The following is an 18,555-nucleotide window of genomic DNA, read 5'->3' on the forward strand; positions in this document are numbered from 1 at the left end:
AAACAAACAAAAAAACCCTTCCAGAAACAGACTCCGCTGTGTTCATTTCTTTTTACCGGGGCCGGGAGGGGCCCTGGCCGTGGCTCGCCTCAGGAGTGGGCAGGAACACGCACTCTCCAGGCAGGGGCTGAGAACCGGGGCTGGGTAAGGAGGGCCGGGCAGCCGGTGCCCGCCAGGGGGGCGCTGGGAGCGGGCCCCGCCTCAGGAAACGCCGCGGAGGAGCCGCTGAGCAGGCCCGCAGGCCCCGCCGCCGGGGGAAGAGGCCTGCACGGGCCCCGGGGGCAGGCGCGGCGGGAGGAGGGGCCCCGGCCGAGGGGCCGCCGGCGGGGCCCTGTGCCGCTCCTCCCGCCGGCCGCTCCCCTCAGCCCCGGCGTGGCGGCGGCGGTGGTGGCAACGGTGAGTCCGCCCCACCGCGGGGCGGGGCGTGCGCGCCGCGGCACCAATGGGAAGCGTCTCATCTGCATACCCACACACACGGCGCGGCAGGGCCCGGCTTTACGGCGGCTGCCGCCGCTGCCAGCGCCGGGGGGGGGCCGGGCGAGTGGGGCGCAGGCCGGGGACCCAGGCAGGAGGCGGCCGGAGGCGGGAGCGGCCCTCGCCCTCACCTTGGGGCGGGGCGGCGCGGGTGCGGCCCGGCGCGGGCCGCATCCCGGCAGTGATTTCAGCTCTTTTAGTATTTGTCCAGTAGGTTTCCTGCTGCGCGGGAAGCCTCCACCATCAGTGTAATGACAAGGCGGCCGGGGTGGCGCATGCGCGCTATGAGCGCCGGTGGTGAGCAGCGGCCGCCTCGCCGGGCTCCATGGCGGCGTCCGCGCAGGCCGCGGCGCTCAGCGCGGAGCAGGCGAAGGGTGAGTGCAGGCGGGGCGGCGGGCGGCTCCGGCGGCTGGGCGGGTGGCAGCTGTGTCCCCCTGTCCCGCAGCGGTGCTGGCGGAGGTGATCAAGGCCTTCGGGGCGCCCGAGAACGCGCAGCGCATGGAGGAGGCTCGTGACAACGCCTGCAACGACATGGGCAAGATGCTGCAGTTCCTCCTGCCCGTGGCCACCCAGATCCAGCAGGACGTGATCAAAGCCTACGGCTTCAGCAACGATGGCGAAGGTGGGTTGTTCCCCGCCGGGCGGGGAGCTGCGGGCCCGCCGAGGGGGCGGCGGCGGCGGGGTGGGTGCCTCCTTCCCACCCCTTTCCTTGCAGGGGTGCTGAAGTTCGCCCGGCTGATCAAGTCGTATGAGTCGCAGGACCCGGAGATCGCCAGCATGTCGGGCAAGCTCAAGGCCATGTTCCTGCCGCCCATGACGCTGCCGCCGCACGGGGCCGGGACCGGCGGCGTGGCAACCTCCTGAGACCGTGGGCCTCTCCTGCCCTGCCGGGTCGCGGTGCCATGGCCGGGGCTGACCTCTCGAGGTGCGGCTCCCTCGGCTCCGGGAATGGAGCGCCCGAACAAGGGAGACGCTGACCGGAAAGGAATGGGATGCTTTGTGCATGTTTGTGTCTGCCGGTGAATAAAGAATGTCTTGAAAACGCCCTTGTTTTATGGATGAACGCGAGCTCAGTGGTGCTCCTCAGGCACAGGTGCTTCTCCCTGGTGCAGAGGCAGTTACAGCAGCGCCCACCTCATGCCCGATGAAGTCTGTGCTAGTGTTTTGAGGGGCCCAGTGTGTACCAAGTTCTCCAAAAAGGTAACTGCGTATACCAGCCTTGGTGTGAAGCCTTAGGACTTGATATCGAAGTGACTTTTTTTGACATTCCGGAAGCGCTAAGCCCTAAGGGCGAGCGTTTACAAATGCGCTGTTTGAAACATACTAGGTAACGCGTTCCTAAACCTAACCTAGTGCTGTTCGGCAAGTGCCATAAATGCTGCCAAGACCCCTGTCCCCAGCAGGGTCAGTGCGGCTAACTCGCTCCTACCACCAGTGCCTGCAGCGGCATTGTTTTCCGGCTGAATGCACAATCAAACACGTCGGCCCCTAATGAAAAAGGCGGCAGAGAGATGCAGGAGGGAGCGGTGTGGTGTGGGAGGGCTGGCCTTGCCCCATTTGGCTGCAGCCTGGATTAGAACAACATAAAACGATGTAAAACTACGTCTCGCGACTTCTGGGCTGGAAGAGAGACAAACCTAGGGGAGCACCTCGCTCCGGTGTGATGTTTTGTGTTTCTGGCTCCATCCAAACGAAGGTCTGCTTGCAGCCTCCTGGGCTGCGTGCCTCTTGCCCTTGGAAGCGTTGAGCTCTGCGGGGAGGGCGATGGGTGGCAGGGCTGGGGGCGAGGAAGCCAGGCCGGGGAGAGCAGGGAGCTGCAAGCCAGGCGTGAGAGAGCTGCGCCCGGTTTCGCCTTCTGTGCCTTTCGGTTACGAACCAGGCAGGAATGTAGCCAGCGAGGGCGTGAGCTTAGTGGATAGGAGGCAGGAAGAGCAGTCAGTCCCTTCCGTCTCCATCCACCTCTCCCAGCTTGGCCTTGGCCTTCCCCCACCCCTCTAATTATTCATTAACTACAGCCCAGGAAGTGCTTTGCAAATGGTGAAAATCAAGTCCTCTGCTTGAGGCCTGCGGCTTGCCTGACCTGGAGCTACCTTCTCCTGAGTCCGCCTAGGAACAGGCAGAGTTCGGGATTGTGCGGATCAGGCACGGGTGAGTCACGGGAGGTGCTGCAGCCCCCACACGCTGCCAGCTGCTCCTCCAGAGCCATGGCACTCACCACCATCGCCATCCAGCCCTGTCGGGAGGGTGCGAGTCCACCCCTCCCCTGTCAAGGTCTTTGATCTCTCTCCCCAGTTCGTCTCAAGATACTGTCTTGATAAGTCCAATGGTGCTTTATTGTCTTTAGTAGGACCCCCTGTTTAAGGGCTGTGGTACTTTCCCTGGCCTGCTGCTGTTTGTCCTCCATCGGTGGGGATCTGAGAGTCAAGACCCTGATGCCATCCTGTGGGTGAGTGCTGTGAACACTGGTTAGGGGAAGAAAACAAGAGTTGTTGGAGAGAAAAATAAAAATGCTGGCGGTAGGAATCAGGCACAGAAGGGGGAAAAAAAAACAACTCGCCTTCTAATAGCTACAGGATAGCCGGACCACTGGAGTTGATGGTGTTTTAAGATTGCTATTGCTGTTACCATCACTCCTCCTCACTTTGATAAAGAAAGAGCAGGATTTGCGATGCCCAGCCCGCTACAGTGACTCTGCCAGCCCTGCAGCTGCCGCATCTCCGAGTGGTTTTGTCCGGAGAGAGGTCAGGTGGCCGACCTTTTTAATCCTGATTATTTCTTGATTTGCTGTGGTCTTTATAGCCCTTCACGGAACAGCAGGACGTAAAAATCTTCACGGTCAGTCAAAAAGGGGTGCTCAGCTCTGGGGACTGCGGTGGCGTGGTGTAAGGAAATGGGATTTGCCCTGTCATTACTCTGTGGTAAGGGTCTGGGCAACAGCGACGGTCCAGCACTGTCCTGGGGTCCCGCGGCCTGACGGAGAGCATCTGGCTTGGGCAAGTCGCAGGAAGAAGGTCCACCTGCCCGTTCCCCAAGCTCAGGTGGCCTTCACTCTGCACCAGCAACAGAACCACGATGCAGTTCTGTCCAGAATGGCAAAACCTCCTGTCTAAAATCATCTCAGTGCTGAGACTTAGAAGTGACAAATGCGATGCCGATTCTCAAAAAGGGCTCCAGATGGGATCCCCTAAATGTGAGGGAAGCCCAGAACAATAAAGTCAGTATCTGGACAAGAGGGTAGACAGTGTGACGGAGAAAGCAATGAGTGTGATATTAAAGAAAGAGTCAGCATCTGCTTTTGTAAAGGCAAATCCTGTCTTGTAAAATGAGTTTTTTGAGGGACTTAGCAAGCTTGTGGATAACGGAGGTCTGGCTGATACAGTTTCCTTGGCTTTTTAAAAAAAATATTTTACAAGATTTTCTCATCAAAGTCTTTAAATAAAGCTAAAGCCATGGCATAAGAAAGCAGATGATGTTTTTCTTGGGTAAAGAATTAGCAGAAAATAGGAAACAGAAGGTGGGAATAAAGATCCAGTTTTTACAACAGAGGGAAGTCATCAGTGATGAGATCACAGGGGCCTAACCTGAAATACACACTGTTCAGTGTATTCCCAAATGACCTGGAAACAGAGCTTGTATGGTGAGGTGAGAAAATTGGCTGATGGTAGAAAGTGATTCAGGATAATAGGGTGGGAGCTGACTGTGGATAATTGCAGAAGGGCCTTATGATAGTGAATGAGTGGGCAATAGAGCAGCAGATGAAATATATATTAGGCACCTGTAAAACAATGTTCATGGCAAAAACTAATTCAAAGTTTACATATAAAACACACGTCCGTGTCTCACCAGCATCTCCAACACTGCAGTTCCATGCCACCCTTCACCCTCAGCTCCAAACCAATACAACAGAGCTGGAAACGTCTTGGAGAGGGACAGCAAAGGTGATCAGAGGTGTAGAAAAGCTCTGCATGAAGAACACCTAAAGAGGGTTGGAGTCCTCAGCCTGGCAAAGAGCTGAGGAAGGATATGGACGTTACGGGTCCGTATCATAAGCAGTTTGGAGCGGGCGAATAGCAATCCAGAATCAGTCATTGATTTTTCTTTCTTTACAACAACCAGATGTTAATAAAAATGAGGCAGGGAGCAGGTCATAAGCAAGCCAAAGGAGAGGGTGTTTCTGTAGCTGGGCAGTGGAATTCCTTGCCAAAGGATGCTAAATTTGTGACGGATTTGACGGCTGACTACAAGTAGCTGCAAATAAAGGCTCAGGGAGCACAGGGGCAAAAAAAGCTCCGTGCATAACCTCTTCCTCTACCCTTCCTTCAACTACCCTTCTGATCTCTGGGTCACCTAGCCCAAGCCCCTGCTCACCGCAGAGCTAACCCCGAAGCTAGATCAGGTTGCTCGGGGCCTTGTTCAGGTGAGTCCTGAACATCTCCAAGGGCGGAGAGTTCTCAGCCTCTCTGGGGACCTGTGGCAACTGCTGACCTGCCCTTGGCGGGGAGTGCGTCTGCCAGTTTTTCCTGATACCTAATCAGAATTTCCCTTGCTGCCAGTTTTGCCTGTTGCTGCTCGGCCTTTTGCTGTGTCCCACAAAGCAGAACCTGGCTCTAAAACCGCCAGATGATCTTTTCAGATCGCGAGTCCTCTTTTGGGACTTCTGCCCAGGAGTTCCTGTCATTTCTCTCCTACCGCTAAACAATATTTCTTTCCTGTGCCAGTGCTAGATTGGCTCGGCTGTAGGTACAGTCTTTTAGATGCGACTTCTACAACTTTGTATAGAAGTTGTTCCCTTGAGCCACGGGTCTCAGTGCCTTTAAAGACTCCTTTTTTTTTTTTACTCTCAGTTTTAAGTGAGTACAGCTGGATCCCTGCAGATCACCACATCCCGGCTCATCATGTGTGCGAAACCAGAAGCATTTCAAAGGAAGCTGTAGGTGCCTGGGCTGCCTTTCTAGCAATGAAGTCTAGCTTCCCACTTGTCTCTCCTGTACTTCCCTTTGTTGTTAGTTTCTGTCTTGGCCACGAGTTTTGTCTTGGTCATTGCTAGCACTCTGTTCAGCTTTTTGCAGGATTTCCCAGTCTGGTGGTGTGCAGGGAAGTCTTGAAAAGAGCAAGTCTCTTGCTGTGCCCGCCGCCCGTACCACCACACGGGCTAGCCGAAATGCCCCCAGGGAAGAGTCTGGCCTCCTTGCCAGCTGTGTTGCCCTCTTCGGCCACTGCTTAGCTCCCGTTCTGTCATGAGAACTGCAGACCTTGAAAGCAGTGCTATGGAAAAGGGCGGTCATGGGCCGTGGCTGGAAACGGCTGGGTAACTGGAAATGGTTTATTTTCCTTCTTTGCATCTGGTTGTCCAGGCTGACAGCGTTGGCCTCGGTATGCTCTGCTGGGATCTTGAAGGTCCTAGGCTAAGCTCTCTTGGTGCTGTGCGGGCCCACTGTGGGTAGTAGCTGTTTGTCCTGCTCTCTGCCTGCTTTACTGGGCAGCTTCAACGCCACCTCCCACCCCGGCCCTCCGGAGCTACCGCTGCTCGTGTCAGTCGCGTCCCCAAGCGGGCTGTTCTCAGGAAGGCAGCGCTGTGCTTAGAGTGCTAGCCTGGACCTCAGCGCCTGCACCTCGGGGTTTGCAACACGTTCCCGCTGTGGCTGTACAGAGCACGTAGGATATGTACCTGCCCAGAGGGTTCATCAGCGAGCTGGAGCGTGGAGGTTTCAGCTGGGTGGCTGAGGGCAGTGCAGCAGAGCCAAGCTGCGTGCCTGAGCGGTCATAACCTGTAGCAGGGTGCTTCAGTGCTCCGTGGATGCTGGCATGCGCTGCCTGCTTCAGCCTTGCAGGTGTGCGGGTGACCCCAGGCAGCTGCGGTCCCCTTGGCACCAGGGCAAGGGCTTGGGGGTGGGGAGCACTCATGGCTCTCGCTGGCCTTTTGGGGAAGAAGGGGAACAGAGGATGGGCAGAACTGAATTTTGTGAGCACGGCCGGGACCCAAGATGCACTTGTAGAGTCAACCCTGGCGTGCAAAAAGACAGGGACCCGAGAATAACAAGGGGGATGGGGAGGAAAGACACAAAAGGAGAAGCAGAAGTGTGTGCAAAGCAGCTTGGGGCTGGGGAGTCGATGGCTCGGAGCGCTTCCTGTTCCTGGAGCCGCGTGTGCCCGGCTGCGCAGGGGCTCGCGCCTGCCTGTGCCCAGCAGCACTGCGCAGAGGGCCAGAGATCAAGGCACCTATCCAGAAACAGGTGGATGGAGTGGGCCTGAATGGGCTGACGGTAGACGCCAGGAGAGATACATGGCCAGCTCCCAAGAGGCGCAGAAACAGCTTGGCGTTGGGTGCTCCAGCACAGACCTCCGACTTCCCTTTTCTCGCCAGCGCGAACTGATTTTTCCGACGTGTTTTTTGAGTTGCTTTGGTGGTAGCCACTTGGCCTCCTCTTCTTTCGCCCTCCACGATGGTGAGGTAAGAGGTGCTGAGAAGTGTGTGTGTGTGTGTGTGTGTAAGGAGGGGGACCAGGAAAGTAGGACTGATCGGGGGGCGATCATCGTGGAAGCCATATCTCAATGGAAACCTTTCATAGGCTGGGGGAGGTACCAGCTGGGAAGGGATGCTGCGGCTGGCTGTCACCTGTGTGGGTATCTCTAGGGATGCTGACCGGGGACCATTCTTCACTGTGCAAGTCTCCACAATAGTGCCTGGCCTTTTTTATTCGCTTGGTCTTGTTTTTATTTCCTCTGCTAGGTGGTTTCACCGTGACCTGAGTGGGCTGGAAGCTGAAGCCTTACTGAAGGGACGAGGTGTCCATGGGAGCTTTCTGGCCAGACCCAGTCGGAAGAATCAGGGGGATTTTTCTCTTTCAGTCCGGTAAGTAACCTGGACCCCAACTTCTGTCTTGCCTGGGTTACACACACAGAATGCTTAGATCCTCACATGTCCTGTGGTCTCTTCTTCATCCTGTCCTTATTCCTTTGAGTTCTTTCCAAGCTGTAAAAGGACCTGAGCTTCCCACCATCTTCTAGACCCTCCCTCAAGCTGCCCCAGGAGCTTCTCTTTCCAGTCGTCTCCTTTCACTGGGATGGTTTGCTCTGCTGCCATGGCAGCAGGTAATGCAGAACGTTTTCTGCCTCTTCTAACCATCTCACTAGACTGCTCTGTGCATCATCCCACAGGGTTGGTGATCAGGTAACCCACATCCGCATCCAGAATACTGGGGATTTCTATGACCTGTACGGAGGGGAGAAGTTTGCCACCTTGTCAGAACTGGTAGAGTACTACACGCAGCAACAGGGCTCGCTGCAGGACAAAGATGGAACCATCATCGACTTGCGATACCCGCTCAACTGTTCCGACCCCACTACAGAGAGGTACGGAGAAAGCAAAGCAGCTGGTGTGTCTGTGATGAGACCTCCTCTGTGTTTCATGGTCTTCTTTCTGCCCTGCCTGCATCCTCAGGGCAAACCCTGCAAAAAGTGTCTCCTGCCTCCCATATAGCCTCCTATGCTTCCACGGGGGCAGCATCCCCAGGAATAGCTGGACATACCTCGACCCATCACAGCAGACCTAATAGGGCTCTATTTTTACTTCTGGTTTCCTGTTGCCTTTGCTATTTATATACTCTTCCTAAAAGCAAAGATTGTGGTGTTAGTTATGGGTCTGCAGCAGTCTGTAGAGTGACATGTTATGTGGAAGCCCTCAGTCTTGCCCCAAACCTCTTGGTTATTCTGGACCTGTGTGACTCACGTAGCTGACAGCGGGACCACGTTCCCCTGCTATTCCTAGCCTGCTTAGTCTCCTTCCTGTCCCCGCTTTGCATACGTCTCTGACACCAAGTTCCTAAATCAAATCAGGTGGTTTTGCCCTTGTGTCGTGCTTTCAGGCTCCTTGACACAGCTCGGGGAGCAGTCGCGCCCCGCTCTGGGGTGGACGGGTCCTCCCTGTGCACCTGGAGACAGGGCGCAAAGACGCCCTGGGCGAAGCGCCTGGTACGCCCCTGCTTGCTCTGGGGTCAGGCTGCAGAGGGGCCAGGGTCTGCATCATGCCGGCCGTCCTCTCCACTCGAGGCCGCTGGGTTGTGGCCCTGCAGTTTCCTCCCTTCCTCCCTGCGGTTGGAAACTTCTCCCCCGCCGGGCTCTTGCGAAAGCTCCTCTCACTCTCTCCCCAAGTGATTTTCCATCACGTGGCTTTGAAGAGCTGGGCTCTACTGGGGGAAGGGAGGGGGGGGACAGGACCCATTAACCTCTTCCTACCTGTGGACGGGAGGCCCAGAGACCCCTTTGCTGAGCAGGAGGGGTCAACCATTCCCCGGGGGGCATCTGAGCACTGGCACATGGCGGCTGAACGCTTCTTTGGGAGGGGGTTCAGAAATTCACGACTGCCGTGCAATGAAAGTCACCAGCTACTTCTTGCAGTGCGTGAGGTGAGGATCGACGGAAGTTACTTGCCAAGACACAATAACTGTCTGCCACATCTTGCTGTCAAAATGGTTCCTAGATGTTGTGTGGAGCAATGTGTTGCTCCAGCCAGATGCAGGGGCAGTCATTCACGCCTGCTGCTTCTGTGACTGGGGCATGGCCTCCTGAACTCCATCGCAATTCTTGGGAACAGAGAGCCCTAACCACGTGAAGTTCACCGTAGACACCAGTACCACCCCAGGCCTCCACTGCTAGCTGCTCTGTGGGCAGCAAACCTGCTGCCACAGCAGTAACCACGCTGGCTCGTCTACTGAGCATCAGCCCGGCCTTGACGGTGGTGCGCGCAGTGACGTACGGAGCGGGGCTGGCGCTTGTTGCGGTACCTGCAACGAGCGGGAGCAGGGAGGGCGTTGCAAGTCAGGCTGATGCAACAGCTACCTGCTTTTGAAATGCTGTTCGCCGGGGGAGATGGCCAAAACGTCTGTGTCTCCAGGTGCTGAGGCAGTTGTGTGGAAGCGGGACAGAGCTGCAGTCAACACGGCCTTCAGCTGGCACAGCAGCCATGCTGCAAAGGCTCCTGAACGCAGAGCCCAGCGCACGGCTCCCGCTGGAGATGGGGACGTCCCAGGACCGGAGGGGCCTGTTTGGACCAGGCCCGTCCCTGCGGGAGCAGAAGGGCCCAAATCCCCTCCCTGACACTGAGCTGGGAAGGAGCGAAGGGACCGGGGCAGGAGCACCAGGGCTGTGGTGGCCTCTGGGCTGAGATGGGTCCAGACCTGGCAAAGGCTCCACCAGAAAACTGGTACCATGAGGAGTGGGATGATTCAGAGCATTTCCCAGTGCCCAGAGCACCTCACAGCTCTCAACTTTCTGTAATTTGGATCTCTAGCTCCAGCTTCCGAGCGAGTTTTGTGGAAGCAGGGAACACAGCCTTCCGCGTCTCCACTTGGCAGCTCAGCAGTGCCCCCCAGGACCTTCTGGTGTGGTCCAAAGAGACTGTGGAGCTTGGGACAGGCATGAGGAACTAAAGGATCTGCAGAGACAACCTGGGTCACATCTGGAGTTTCTGCAGGGCCAAGAGCCCTGCGGTAGGAGGAGAGGCCGGGGTTGTCCCATCTCCCAGCCTGCTTCTGGTGACCATCACTTGCACCCACACCTCACAGCGCAGTGAGATCTCACCAGGCAGGCACGCACCCCTCCAGAGACCTTTGTAGGTGGGAAGGGGCTTGGCACCGGCTGTGCCGTTAGCACCAGCTGTGCCATTTGCACCACGCTTGTGTCCCTCTGTGCCCTGGGTCCAGTCCTGCAGCAAGGCAGAGAGCTTCTCGGTCAAATGGGGTTGCTCCTCACCTTGTGCTGAGAGGAGAGAAGGAGCTGCTGACTGGGTGTTTGCACTGAGGACAGGAACGTGCACATGGATCAACAGTGATAAGTACCAGGCAGAGAATATGGGCTCCAGGTGGCTCCTGGTGTTCACTCCCATGGCTAGGCTGGTTGCTGCAGTGTGATGTGCCCGGAGAATGGGAATTACCCTTTGACTGAAGAGGTGACTGAGTTTCAGAAAGAGGGGTCACTGGCATGGTTCTTTAATGGATCTGATCTCAACACAGCCATCTGGGTGCTGATAAATGCGATGGGAGAGTTTCTGACTCACTGGGGGTTTATTTTTGTTTCCCTGGTGTTTGAGTTTCCAAAGCGCCTTGCAGCAGTAAGGCTGGAATCCCAATATCGCTGGGAGGTGCTGACACCCACAGACTACCCTTCCCCAACTGGTCTTCAAGCCAGCAAGCATTGCTTACCTGTGCTTGTGTGTATCACACAACTGGATCACACTCGGTGCTTTCCCACTGGGTCCTCTGGTACCAGCATTCTGCTCCCCAGGTCCCTTGCCTGAGGTAACTCCACCTCATCCCTTGCCCTTTCCTTTTCTTGCCAGCTCTCTACTTCTTTCTGTCTCATCTGCTTTTCCCAAGATCCTGCTCCTCCCTTGGTTTCCTTCCCTCTCTCTTTCCCTCCCCTCTCTCCCCCGTTCTTTCTTCCTCCCTCACCCTTCCCCAGTGTTGCTGTCCTTCACTCATCGGCTCAAGGGCATCCACTTACCTGCATCTCCACCTCTCTTCTGACCCTCTCTTGTTTCTTCCTAGGTGGTACCATGGGCATCTGTCGGGCTCTGCAGCTGAGTCACTTCTCCAGGCCAAAGCCACCCCTTGGACCTTCTTGGTGCGGGAGAGCCTCAGCAAACCTGGGGATTTTGTCTTGTCCGTCCTCACTGACCAGCTTAAACCTGGGTCTGATGCTCCACCAGCTGGGGCAACCAGTGCCTCTGGGTCCCAGCTCAAAGTCACGCACGTCAAGATCATGTGTGAGGTGAGCAGTTGGGAGAGCAAAAGGAGAGGGAGTGGAAGAGGTCTCTGCTGATCACGTCCTCAAAAGCACGGCCCCTGCCAGCTAGATTACCACCAGCAGTGTTTCTGAATTTGGATCAAAGTGCTGTCACCTTGCAGGTTCCTTATGTCCTCGCCCCAGTCTGGGTGACCGTGGGCAGCGTTGGGTGCTCAGGCACGGGAGGAAGCAGGGCTCGGTGTGACCGAGAACTCCAGTACAGGGAGTTTGTGGTGGAAGAGAGAGGAGGATTCACAATCTAATTACGAGTTCATCGGAAGAGTTAAAAGCTCTTGGAGGAGGAGGAGGGGCATCTGCAAGGTCTCCACACTTAGTCTGAAGGATGTTGCCAACCTGGCTCTCACAAGTTCTCCTATTTCTTTCATGTGGGATGATGCAGAGAGTGGAGGGAGATTTCGAGGAAAGAAAGCAACTGACCTTAAACGGGATCTGAGGGCAATATACCTTCCCTGGGCTTCCATCCACTGAGAACAGCAGTGAGTTCACCATGCTATGAACTTGGTGTTCTCAGGGCAAACTACCATTTGACCTCCCTGCCAGCGGAAATGCTTTTCTAGATGGCAACAGGGTGGTGCCTATGGCTTTGCACCCCAGCGTTACCTTTTCCCTGAGCGTTATCAGCTTTGTCTATAGGGATGCTATGAGTGGGACATGACGCGTTCTTCCCCCATTTAGAACGGACGCTACACGTTTGGAGGTGCTGAAAGGTTTGACAGCTTGGCAGATCTGGTGGAGCACTTCAAGAAGACTGGAATCGAGGAGGTGTCTGGCTCCTTTGTGTACCTGAAGCAGGTAAATCCCATTTCCTCTGTTTCTTAGGGATCCTTTGGGAGGGACCCAATTGCTGTTTGTTTCTCCTTTGTGTCCCTCTCCTCCTTTTCTCCACAGCACACAGAGGAGACTTTGCTCTCCAGCAGTGTCTCTCTCTCCCTCATGCCAACCCATTGTGTTTTCCCATCCCCAGCCCTACTACGCTACGAGGGTGAATGCTGCTGACATTGAGAACAGAGTGCAGGAACTGAACAAGAAGAGTCTATCTGAGGAGACGTCCAAGGCTGGATTCTGGGAGGAATTTGATGTAAGAAACTGCTGGGGGACATTATTCTGGCCTTTTGGGAAGTCCCTGTGCACCACCTCATTCTCCATCCTTGATTTCTTCCTGGTCACAAACTTCTCATTTGTCTTGTAAATTCTTGTCAATTTATCTCTAAAAGAAGTCTCTGCTTGGAACATGTTCCTCTGGGGAGTGAGTGTCATCTTTAAGTGAACGCAGTGAGGTAGAAATATGCTTTCTCGTGGTTGGAAGAACGAGTCACCAAGGCAATTAAGGGCATGAACCTTGAACTTTTCAGGTCTAGGTTTGCTTTTCACTTCTCTGCTCCCCCACAAGCATGCCCACGTGTCCCCAGAGTCACCACTGTTCCTCCGAGTGCCCACCTCCCCTGTCATACGTTGTGACCTTGCCATGACTATTCTTTCTCCTGCTCTCAGAGTCTGCAAAAACAGGAAGCCAAGCACCTGTTTGACCGTCATGAGGGTCAGAGACCTGAAAACAAGAGCAAGAACCGATACAAGAACATCTTGCCCTGTGAGTCTTGCTTCTCTACTATAAAAAAACCCCAAACAGACACAGACAGGCAATGAAGAGCTGCCCCAGTCATCCCTGGCCCTGCCTCAGCCCGCTCTGTCCTCCAGAGTGGGTTACAAGGTGTGCGGCATTGAGGATTTAAGAGCTGATGAGAGAGGTCACAGCCTTTTCATGTCCTTGAAGGGAAGAGGGAGGGTCCCATCAGACTCATTAGCTTCTGATGGTCCATCATAGGGGTAGAGAGATAGGTGGACGCGGTGAGATTGGTCTGACCCCGGAGAAGGAGAGGTCAAAACATGGGGCATGCTGCAGGCACTGGGTAACGTGAATGAGGTGGCATGGGGCAGCGAAGGAGCTTCATGTGGCTGGGCACAGAGTACCTCATTGTTTATTCTTATACTGCATCCCCAGTTGATCACTCCAGAGTCATCCTCCAAGGAAGGGACCCAAATATACCTGGATCTGACTATATCAATGCCAACTATGTCAAGGTGAGACTCTTGAAAGATGGCTGTATGCCCAAGATGGGGGAAGGCCTGCCTGCTCCTGCAGCCCTCCTGATCTTCCCCTGTTCACACTCAGAACAACCTGATCAGCCCAGATGAGTGCACCAAGACCTACATCGCTAGCCAGGGTTGCTTGGATGCCACAGTCAACGACTTCTGGCAAATGGTGTGGCAGGAGAACACGCACATTATTGTGATGACCACACGGGAGGTAGAAAAAGGGCGGGTAAGTAGCAGTTTGTAGGTGTCTCGGAGCTGCCCTCTTTTCCCCTTCAACCACTGCTCTGCTCTTTCTCTTTCCTGCCTTCTGCCTGTCCTCACCCTGCCCTTTCTGCCCCACAGAACAAATGTGTGCCTTACTGGCCAGAGGTGGGCAGCACGAAGGAATACGGTCCCTACCTTGTGGAGAACGCTGGGGAGCACGACGCATTGGAGTACAAACTCCGGCACCTCTGTTTGTGTCCAATGGATAACGTGAGTGTGCCTGGGCGAGGGCTGTCGTGGAGCCTCCGGGTCTAAGGGTCACTGTACGGCTAAGGCTGGGAACTGCTGGGTGCTGTGGTGATGCTGCTGCTGTATCGTTCTTGGGGTTGCTGTTCCCACCTGGTTTGGGCTGGAATCACACTGGTGGAAGCGCCAAGAAGTGCGCAGGAGACGAGAGAGTCCCTCCAGCTGCAGACCCACCTCCCCCTGGGACAGAGGCCAGGGATAGGGCTGGGTTGCAGTTTCACCAGTGGGGTGTTTTGTTATCATCAGGGTAAGGCTGTGCGTGACATCTGGCACTACCAGTACCTGAGCTGGCCTGACCACGGTGTACCCAGCGAGCCGGGAGGAGTGCTCAGCTTTCTCGACCAAATAAACCAGAAGCAGGAGAGCATCCCGGATGCAGGGCCTATTCTGGTGCATTGCAGGTTGGTGCAAAGGCTGGGGCTTGAAGCATTCTCCATCCTTTATATAGGGTGAGGTGTAGAAAGTCTGTCCTGCTGCACCAGCTGTTCCCTGGGACTTGCGAGTGAAGCATCTGCCAGCCCTGATACTTGCTTTTTTCACTCTGATGCCCCCAAACCAAACTCTGCTGCCTGTTGAATCCTCGACTCTTCTGTGGCATTGCTGGACAGCTGCTACAAGTGCTACAAGTCCTTCCCCAGAAGCAGCAGCATTTTGCTTCGGGAGCTGTATCGCTCTGACCTCTGCTTGTCTTCTCCTTGCAGTGCTGGGATTGGCCGCACCGGGACTATCATCGTCATTGATATGATAGTGGAAACAATCTCCACCAAGGGTAAGAGGACCCCAAAGTGTCTTGAAGTGAATTGGCCCACCCAGTAGGGCTCTGCCTTTAAGTCCAGCTGCAAAGGGATGAAAACTATCAGGTATCAGTGGGGGAGATCCTGCCACAGCCCTGAGAAGGTTGTGCTGTCCTTGCTGTGTGGCAGCTGCTGGATCTCTGCACCGTATCCACTCACTGTGGCTTCTGCCTTCCCTGAGCTCGGGCTCTTCCTCCAGGGCCGGACTTGGAAGATGCTGAGCAGGAAGGAGGGATAGGAGCTCCACACAGGAGTAAAGAGTATGGAGGGAGGTGGAAAATTCTTGACTCATCTCCACTGTGACTGCTTTTGGTGGAGAATTGGGAGAGGGGGGTCAGTAAACGCATCCATAAGCTTTTCCGGTGCCCCTTGCTAGGGCTGGACTGTGACATTGACATCCAGAAGACCATCCAGATGGTCAGGGCCCAACGCTCAGGGATGGTGCAGACGGAGGCCCAGTACAAGTTCATCTACATGGCCATCTGCCAGTTCATAGAGACGACCAAGAAAAAGCTGGAAATTATCCAGGTGAGAAAGGGGACTCTGCTTTCCTGTCCTGTGAGTCTAGGCCCTTGCAAGGTGCTGGCTCTGAGCCCGAGTGCTCCTGTTTCCCGAGCGCTCTTGTTTCCCAAGCTTTAAGCTAGCACTGGAAGCTACACAGACCACGATGGCGCACCAAGATTTGAGTCCCTGTTCCTCCCTTTAAAATTCAGGGGACAACAGCGGCAGCTCAAGTACCAAGCCCTTCTGAACTGCTAAACAGCAGTAAGTTTTAATGCAGTTATTTCTACTACGTTCCATATAATGCCTCCACCAAGTGCTGTTTTGTTGCAAGCTGAATGCAAGACAGGCAGAGACTTTGCCCTCTCCTTTCCTCTTTATCTTTCCCATCCTGGTTCTGCAGTTGCCTCCCAAGCCTTTGTGGAAAGGATTTTCTCCTACTAGCTGAGAAGTGGCATCTTTTATCTCTCCTCGTAGCCCCTGGCAGCATCCACTAGCTGCTGCTATCTGTTTAATATTCTTTAGCTGACGCGTGGCACTCTCAGGCATTCCAGTGCCTCCAGAAATTTGTTGCCTCACTATTCACCCTGTACAAGGATACATTTGCATCCCTGCTGCTCACGTCTGCGACAGCGGCGGGCAGAGTGCACCGAGGACTTCAGCAATCCACCAACCTCCACTGAGGTTCTAGCACGAAGCATGGTGAAACAGCCAGCACTCTTCCACGATGCCTCACATGCTTCTCCCAGACCACACTCTTCTCAGCTTGTTTTTTCTTTCCTGTAGTCTCAGAAAGGCAAGCCGAACGAGTCTGAGTATGGCAACATCGCCTACCCCCCTGCAGTGAGGAATATGCATGCCAAGGCTTCACGGAAATCCTCCAAGTAAGAGCTCACCTAAACCAGAGGCCTGGCTACACCTGCCTCTGGCAATAGTCTCCTTGCTGGCTTGGCTGGCTTTTTCCTCTTGCTCACTTTTCCCCTTGTTTTTCCCTGGTCTTACAGGCAGAAAGAGGAGTCAATGGTTTATGAGAACGTGGGGAAAAAGGAGGAGAAGGTGCGGAAACAGCGCTCCTCAGAGAAGAAGCTGAAAGGCTCACTAAAGAAAAAATAAGCATACATTGCAGGTAGCCCCATGGGGGTTTTGAACCCGGGGTGCAGGACTGGAGCTCCTGTCCAGGCTGGCCTGTCTCGCATTCCTCACTCTTGAACTGGAACCAGGCCTTCCCCTTCTCTTCCGTGCCACTTTCCGGTGCCCTGAACCAGACTGCTTTCCAGCTCAGCTGACCGACTTCATTGTCCCTTGCCTGTGCCACCCCTTTGTCATTCATTAACAGGAAAAAAATCACACCCCTTCTTTCCCTTGCTCTCTGAGCGCTGGGACCCAAACTCTGCTGTGTCAGCTTCAGCAGACTTCGTGAGGAAGAGCTAAGGAAGCGCTTTACAGGAGCTACATCTCTGCCCACGGCTGTGAGTTAGAGTTTAGCCTGTGAGTGTTCCTGGAGCCTTATCTTTTAAAGTCGGGAGTTTTTGGTCCGTTGCAGCTCAGCTCCTCTGTAATTCAACAGGAAACTTCCTCTTGCCTTAACACCAACCCTCTGCCCTATGATCCCTTTTCTACTTGATCCTTCGATTGGATGCTGTACATATACCAGAATTGGATGTGATGGCCATGTTTTCTCCTTTGTTTGTAAATAAACATGTATTTGTTTGAATGCTGAGTCCCAAAAGTTTTTTCTATAATTAATTCCTCTTTGAGTACAGCTGTACTCCTGGCTTCACTTGCAGCCCTGCAAAGACTTACAAGAACGGCTCTAGCTTAATTTTCATCACTTCCTGCAGCCTTCAGACTGCTGAACAGAAGCTGTGACCAATTACAGTGGCTCCTTGCTGTAAGACTTGACTCCAGGACAAGAGAAAATGGCCTCAAGTTGCGCCAGGGGAGGTTTGGGCTGGATATTAGGAAAAACGTCTTTACTGAGAGAGTGGTGAAGCATGGGAATAAGCTGCCCAGGGAAGTGGTGGAGTCACCATCCCTGGAGGTGTTCCAGGAACATGTGTACGTGGTGCTGCGGGACATGGTTTAGTGGGCATGGTGGTGTTGGGTTGGTGGTTGGACTTGATGATCTTACAGGTCTTTTCCAGCCTTAGTGATTCTGTGATTCTGTGTTGGTAGTCGTCAGGTAAGTCCAAGCACAGAAAGTTAGCTGTGACAAACTCAGATGCAGGATTTTGCACTTAAATTTTGGTATTTGGAAGAGTCGTCCTCATGCCCCCAAATCATTAATCATTTTGTCATCTGTCTCGTCTGTCTTTGGTGATATCCAGCCTCAGCTGGAGGGTAAGTAAGTCATAAGGGCTGCTTCAGCAAACGGTGTAGTGCCTGACTGCTCCTTCCTAGGTACCAATTGGTGGAAATGAAACTTCAGCTTTATGGAGAAGGTAGCCCAGAGCATGGCCAAACTGTGGCTTCACAGATACTAGTCAGTCACCTACAAGGAGGTGCTAAGGGAGCTGGATTCTCTAGTCTGCTAAAGAGGAGGCTGAGGGTTAAGCTATTCTCATCTACCACTACACAGAAGGGAGGTAAGAAAATGATGGCAGTGGTGGGTAATAAAACCAGAGGCAACGGTCCCAAATTGCAGCTTGGGAGGTTCAGGTTGAACACTGAGACTGCTCAGGCTGTGGGCATTTGCTACTCAAAGAAAAAGAGGGCTTGGGTGTCCTGGACTAGGACCTGGTTAGAGCTGATGGCAGGAAGAGCTCAATCCCACTTAGGGAAAAGTCTGAGTGAGGTCACAAAGTGACCTAGGACACGGGCCAAGAACATTTGGAAATATGGGACAGGGAATTTTGTCCGGTCTGAGCCACATCCAGGGGCTGTGTGGGAAGGTAATGGCATTGAGGAACCTGCACAATCAATCCCTAGCAGCTGCCTGACACAGGACCACGCTGAGCACTTTAGAAGTCCAGCTGTAATCGACCCCTGCTTTTGGCGCGGGGACTCCAAGACTGGGATCTCTCCTCTCGGTTTAGAGCACAAATCCAGACGGAGGAAGGGACAGAAAAGAGAAGGAATGCGGCGTGCCTTGAATTCTGTTCCATGTAGCTTGCGATACAGTGGCGATGGCCGATGTGCCTGCAAGGTGATGTACCTGCCTGGGAGCCAGCAAGGTGAAGCAGCTACCAGTGTGTACACAGCAGCTGGAAGCAGGCACTGCATCCTTGTCACCCTGCCACCCGCCACAGGACATGCCCACACTCCTGCACTTCGCAGGAGGGAGCAGGAACCCCATCAGCAAGGCAGCGTCAGGATGATGGGCAGGATGATTTAGCCAACTTCAGCTAAGTTCCCTGCTTTGATCTGGTGCCGAATGCGT

The 18,555-nt window shown here is 54.5% G+C and overlaps 2 protein-coding genes and 1 non-coding gene across 6 annotated transcripts; all 3 read left to right on the plus strand.

Annotated features, from left to right (window-relative positions):
* The first annotated feature begins 376 nt into the window (after positions 1-376).
* On the plus strand, positions 377-1,513 carry C1H12orf57 (chromosome 1 C12orf57 homolog). Of its 3 annotated transcripts, none has more exons than XM_059824241.1 (3): positions 377-396; positions 920-1,096; positions 1,190-1,513. In XM_059824241.1, exons 2-3 carry the CDS (start codon positions 973-975, stop codon positions 1,336-1,338), a joined length of 273 nt encoding a protein of 90 aa, XP_059680224.1. In that variant the 5' UTR covers positions 377-396; positions 920-972; the 3' UTR covers positions 1,339-1,513. The 3 variants fall into 3 exon arrangements, with proteins under 3 accessions (XP_059680224.1, XP_059680208.1, XP_059680217.1); XM_059824225.1 differs by lacking the exon at positions 377-396 and adding an exon at positions 797-848; XM_059824234.1 differs by lacking the exon at positions 377-396 and adding an exon at positions 797-848 and having other exon boundaries at positions 920-1,009.
* Positions 654-713, plus strand: LOC132318733 (U7 small nuclear RNA). The gene has a single exon (XR_009484366.1). It is a non-coding gene; the product is annotated as a U7 small nuclear RNA (small nuclear RNA).
* A 1,378-nt stretch (positions 1,514-2,891) lies between the features above and the next one.
* PTPN6 (protein tyrosine phosphatase non-receptor type 6) lies at positions 2,892-16,528 on the plus strand. 2 transcript variants are annotated; one of them, XM_009817792.2, is made up of 15 exons: positions 2,892-2,920; positions 7,205-7,327; positions 7,633-7,827; positions 11,019-11,241; positions 11,953-12,069; positions 12,242-12,355; positions 12,769-12,865; positions 13,277-13,356; positions 13,448-13,597; positions 13,714-13,845; positions 14,128-14,282; positions 14,583-14,650; positions 15,052-15,203; positions 15,963-16,060; positions 16,181-16,528. In XM_009817792.2, exons 1-15 carry the CDS (start codon positions 2,907-2,909, stop codon positions 16,287-16,289), a joined length of 1,827 nt encoding a protein of 608 aa, XP_009816094.1. In that variant the 5' UTR covers positions 2,892-2,906; the 3' UTR covers positions 16,290-16,528. The 2 variants fall into 2 exon arrangements, with proteins under 2 accessions (XP_009816094.1, XP_009816095.1); XM_009817793.2 differs by lacking the exon at positions 2,892-2,920 and adding an exon at positions 6,882-6,925.
* The last annotated feature ends 2,027 nt before the right edge of the window (positions 16,529-18,555 follow it).

This window comes from Gavia stellata, chromosome 1 (assembly GCF_030936135.1).
Source record: "Gavia stellata isolate bGavSte3 chromosome 1, bGavSte3.hap2, whole genome shotgun sequence".
Taxonomy (NCBI): Eukaryota; Metazoa; Chordata; class Aves; order Gaviiformes; family Gaviidae; genus Gavia; species Gavia stellata.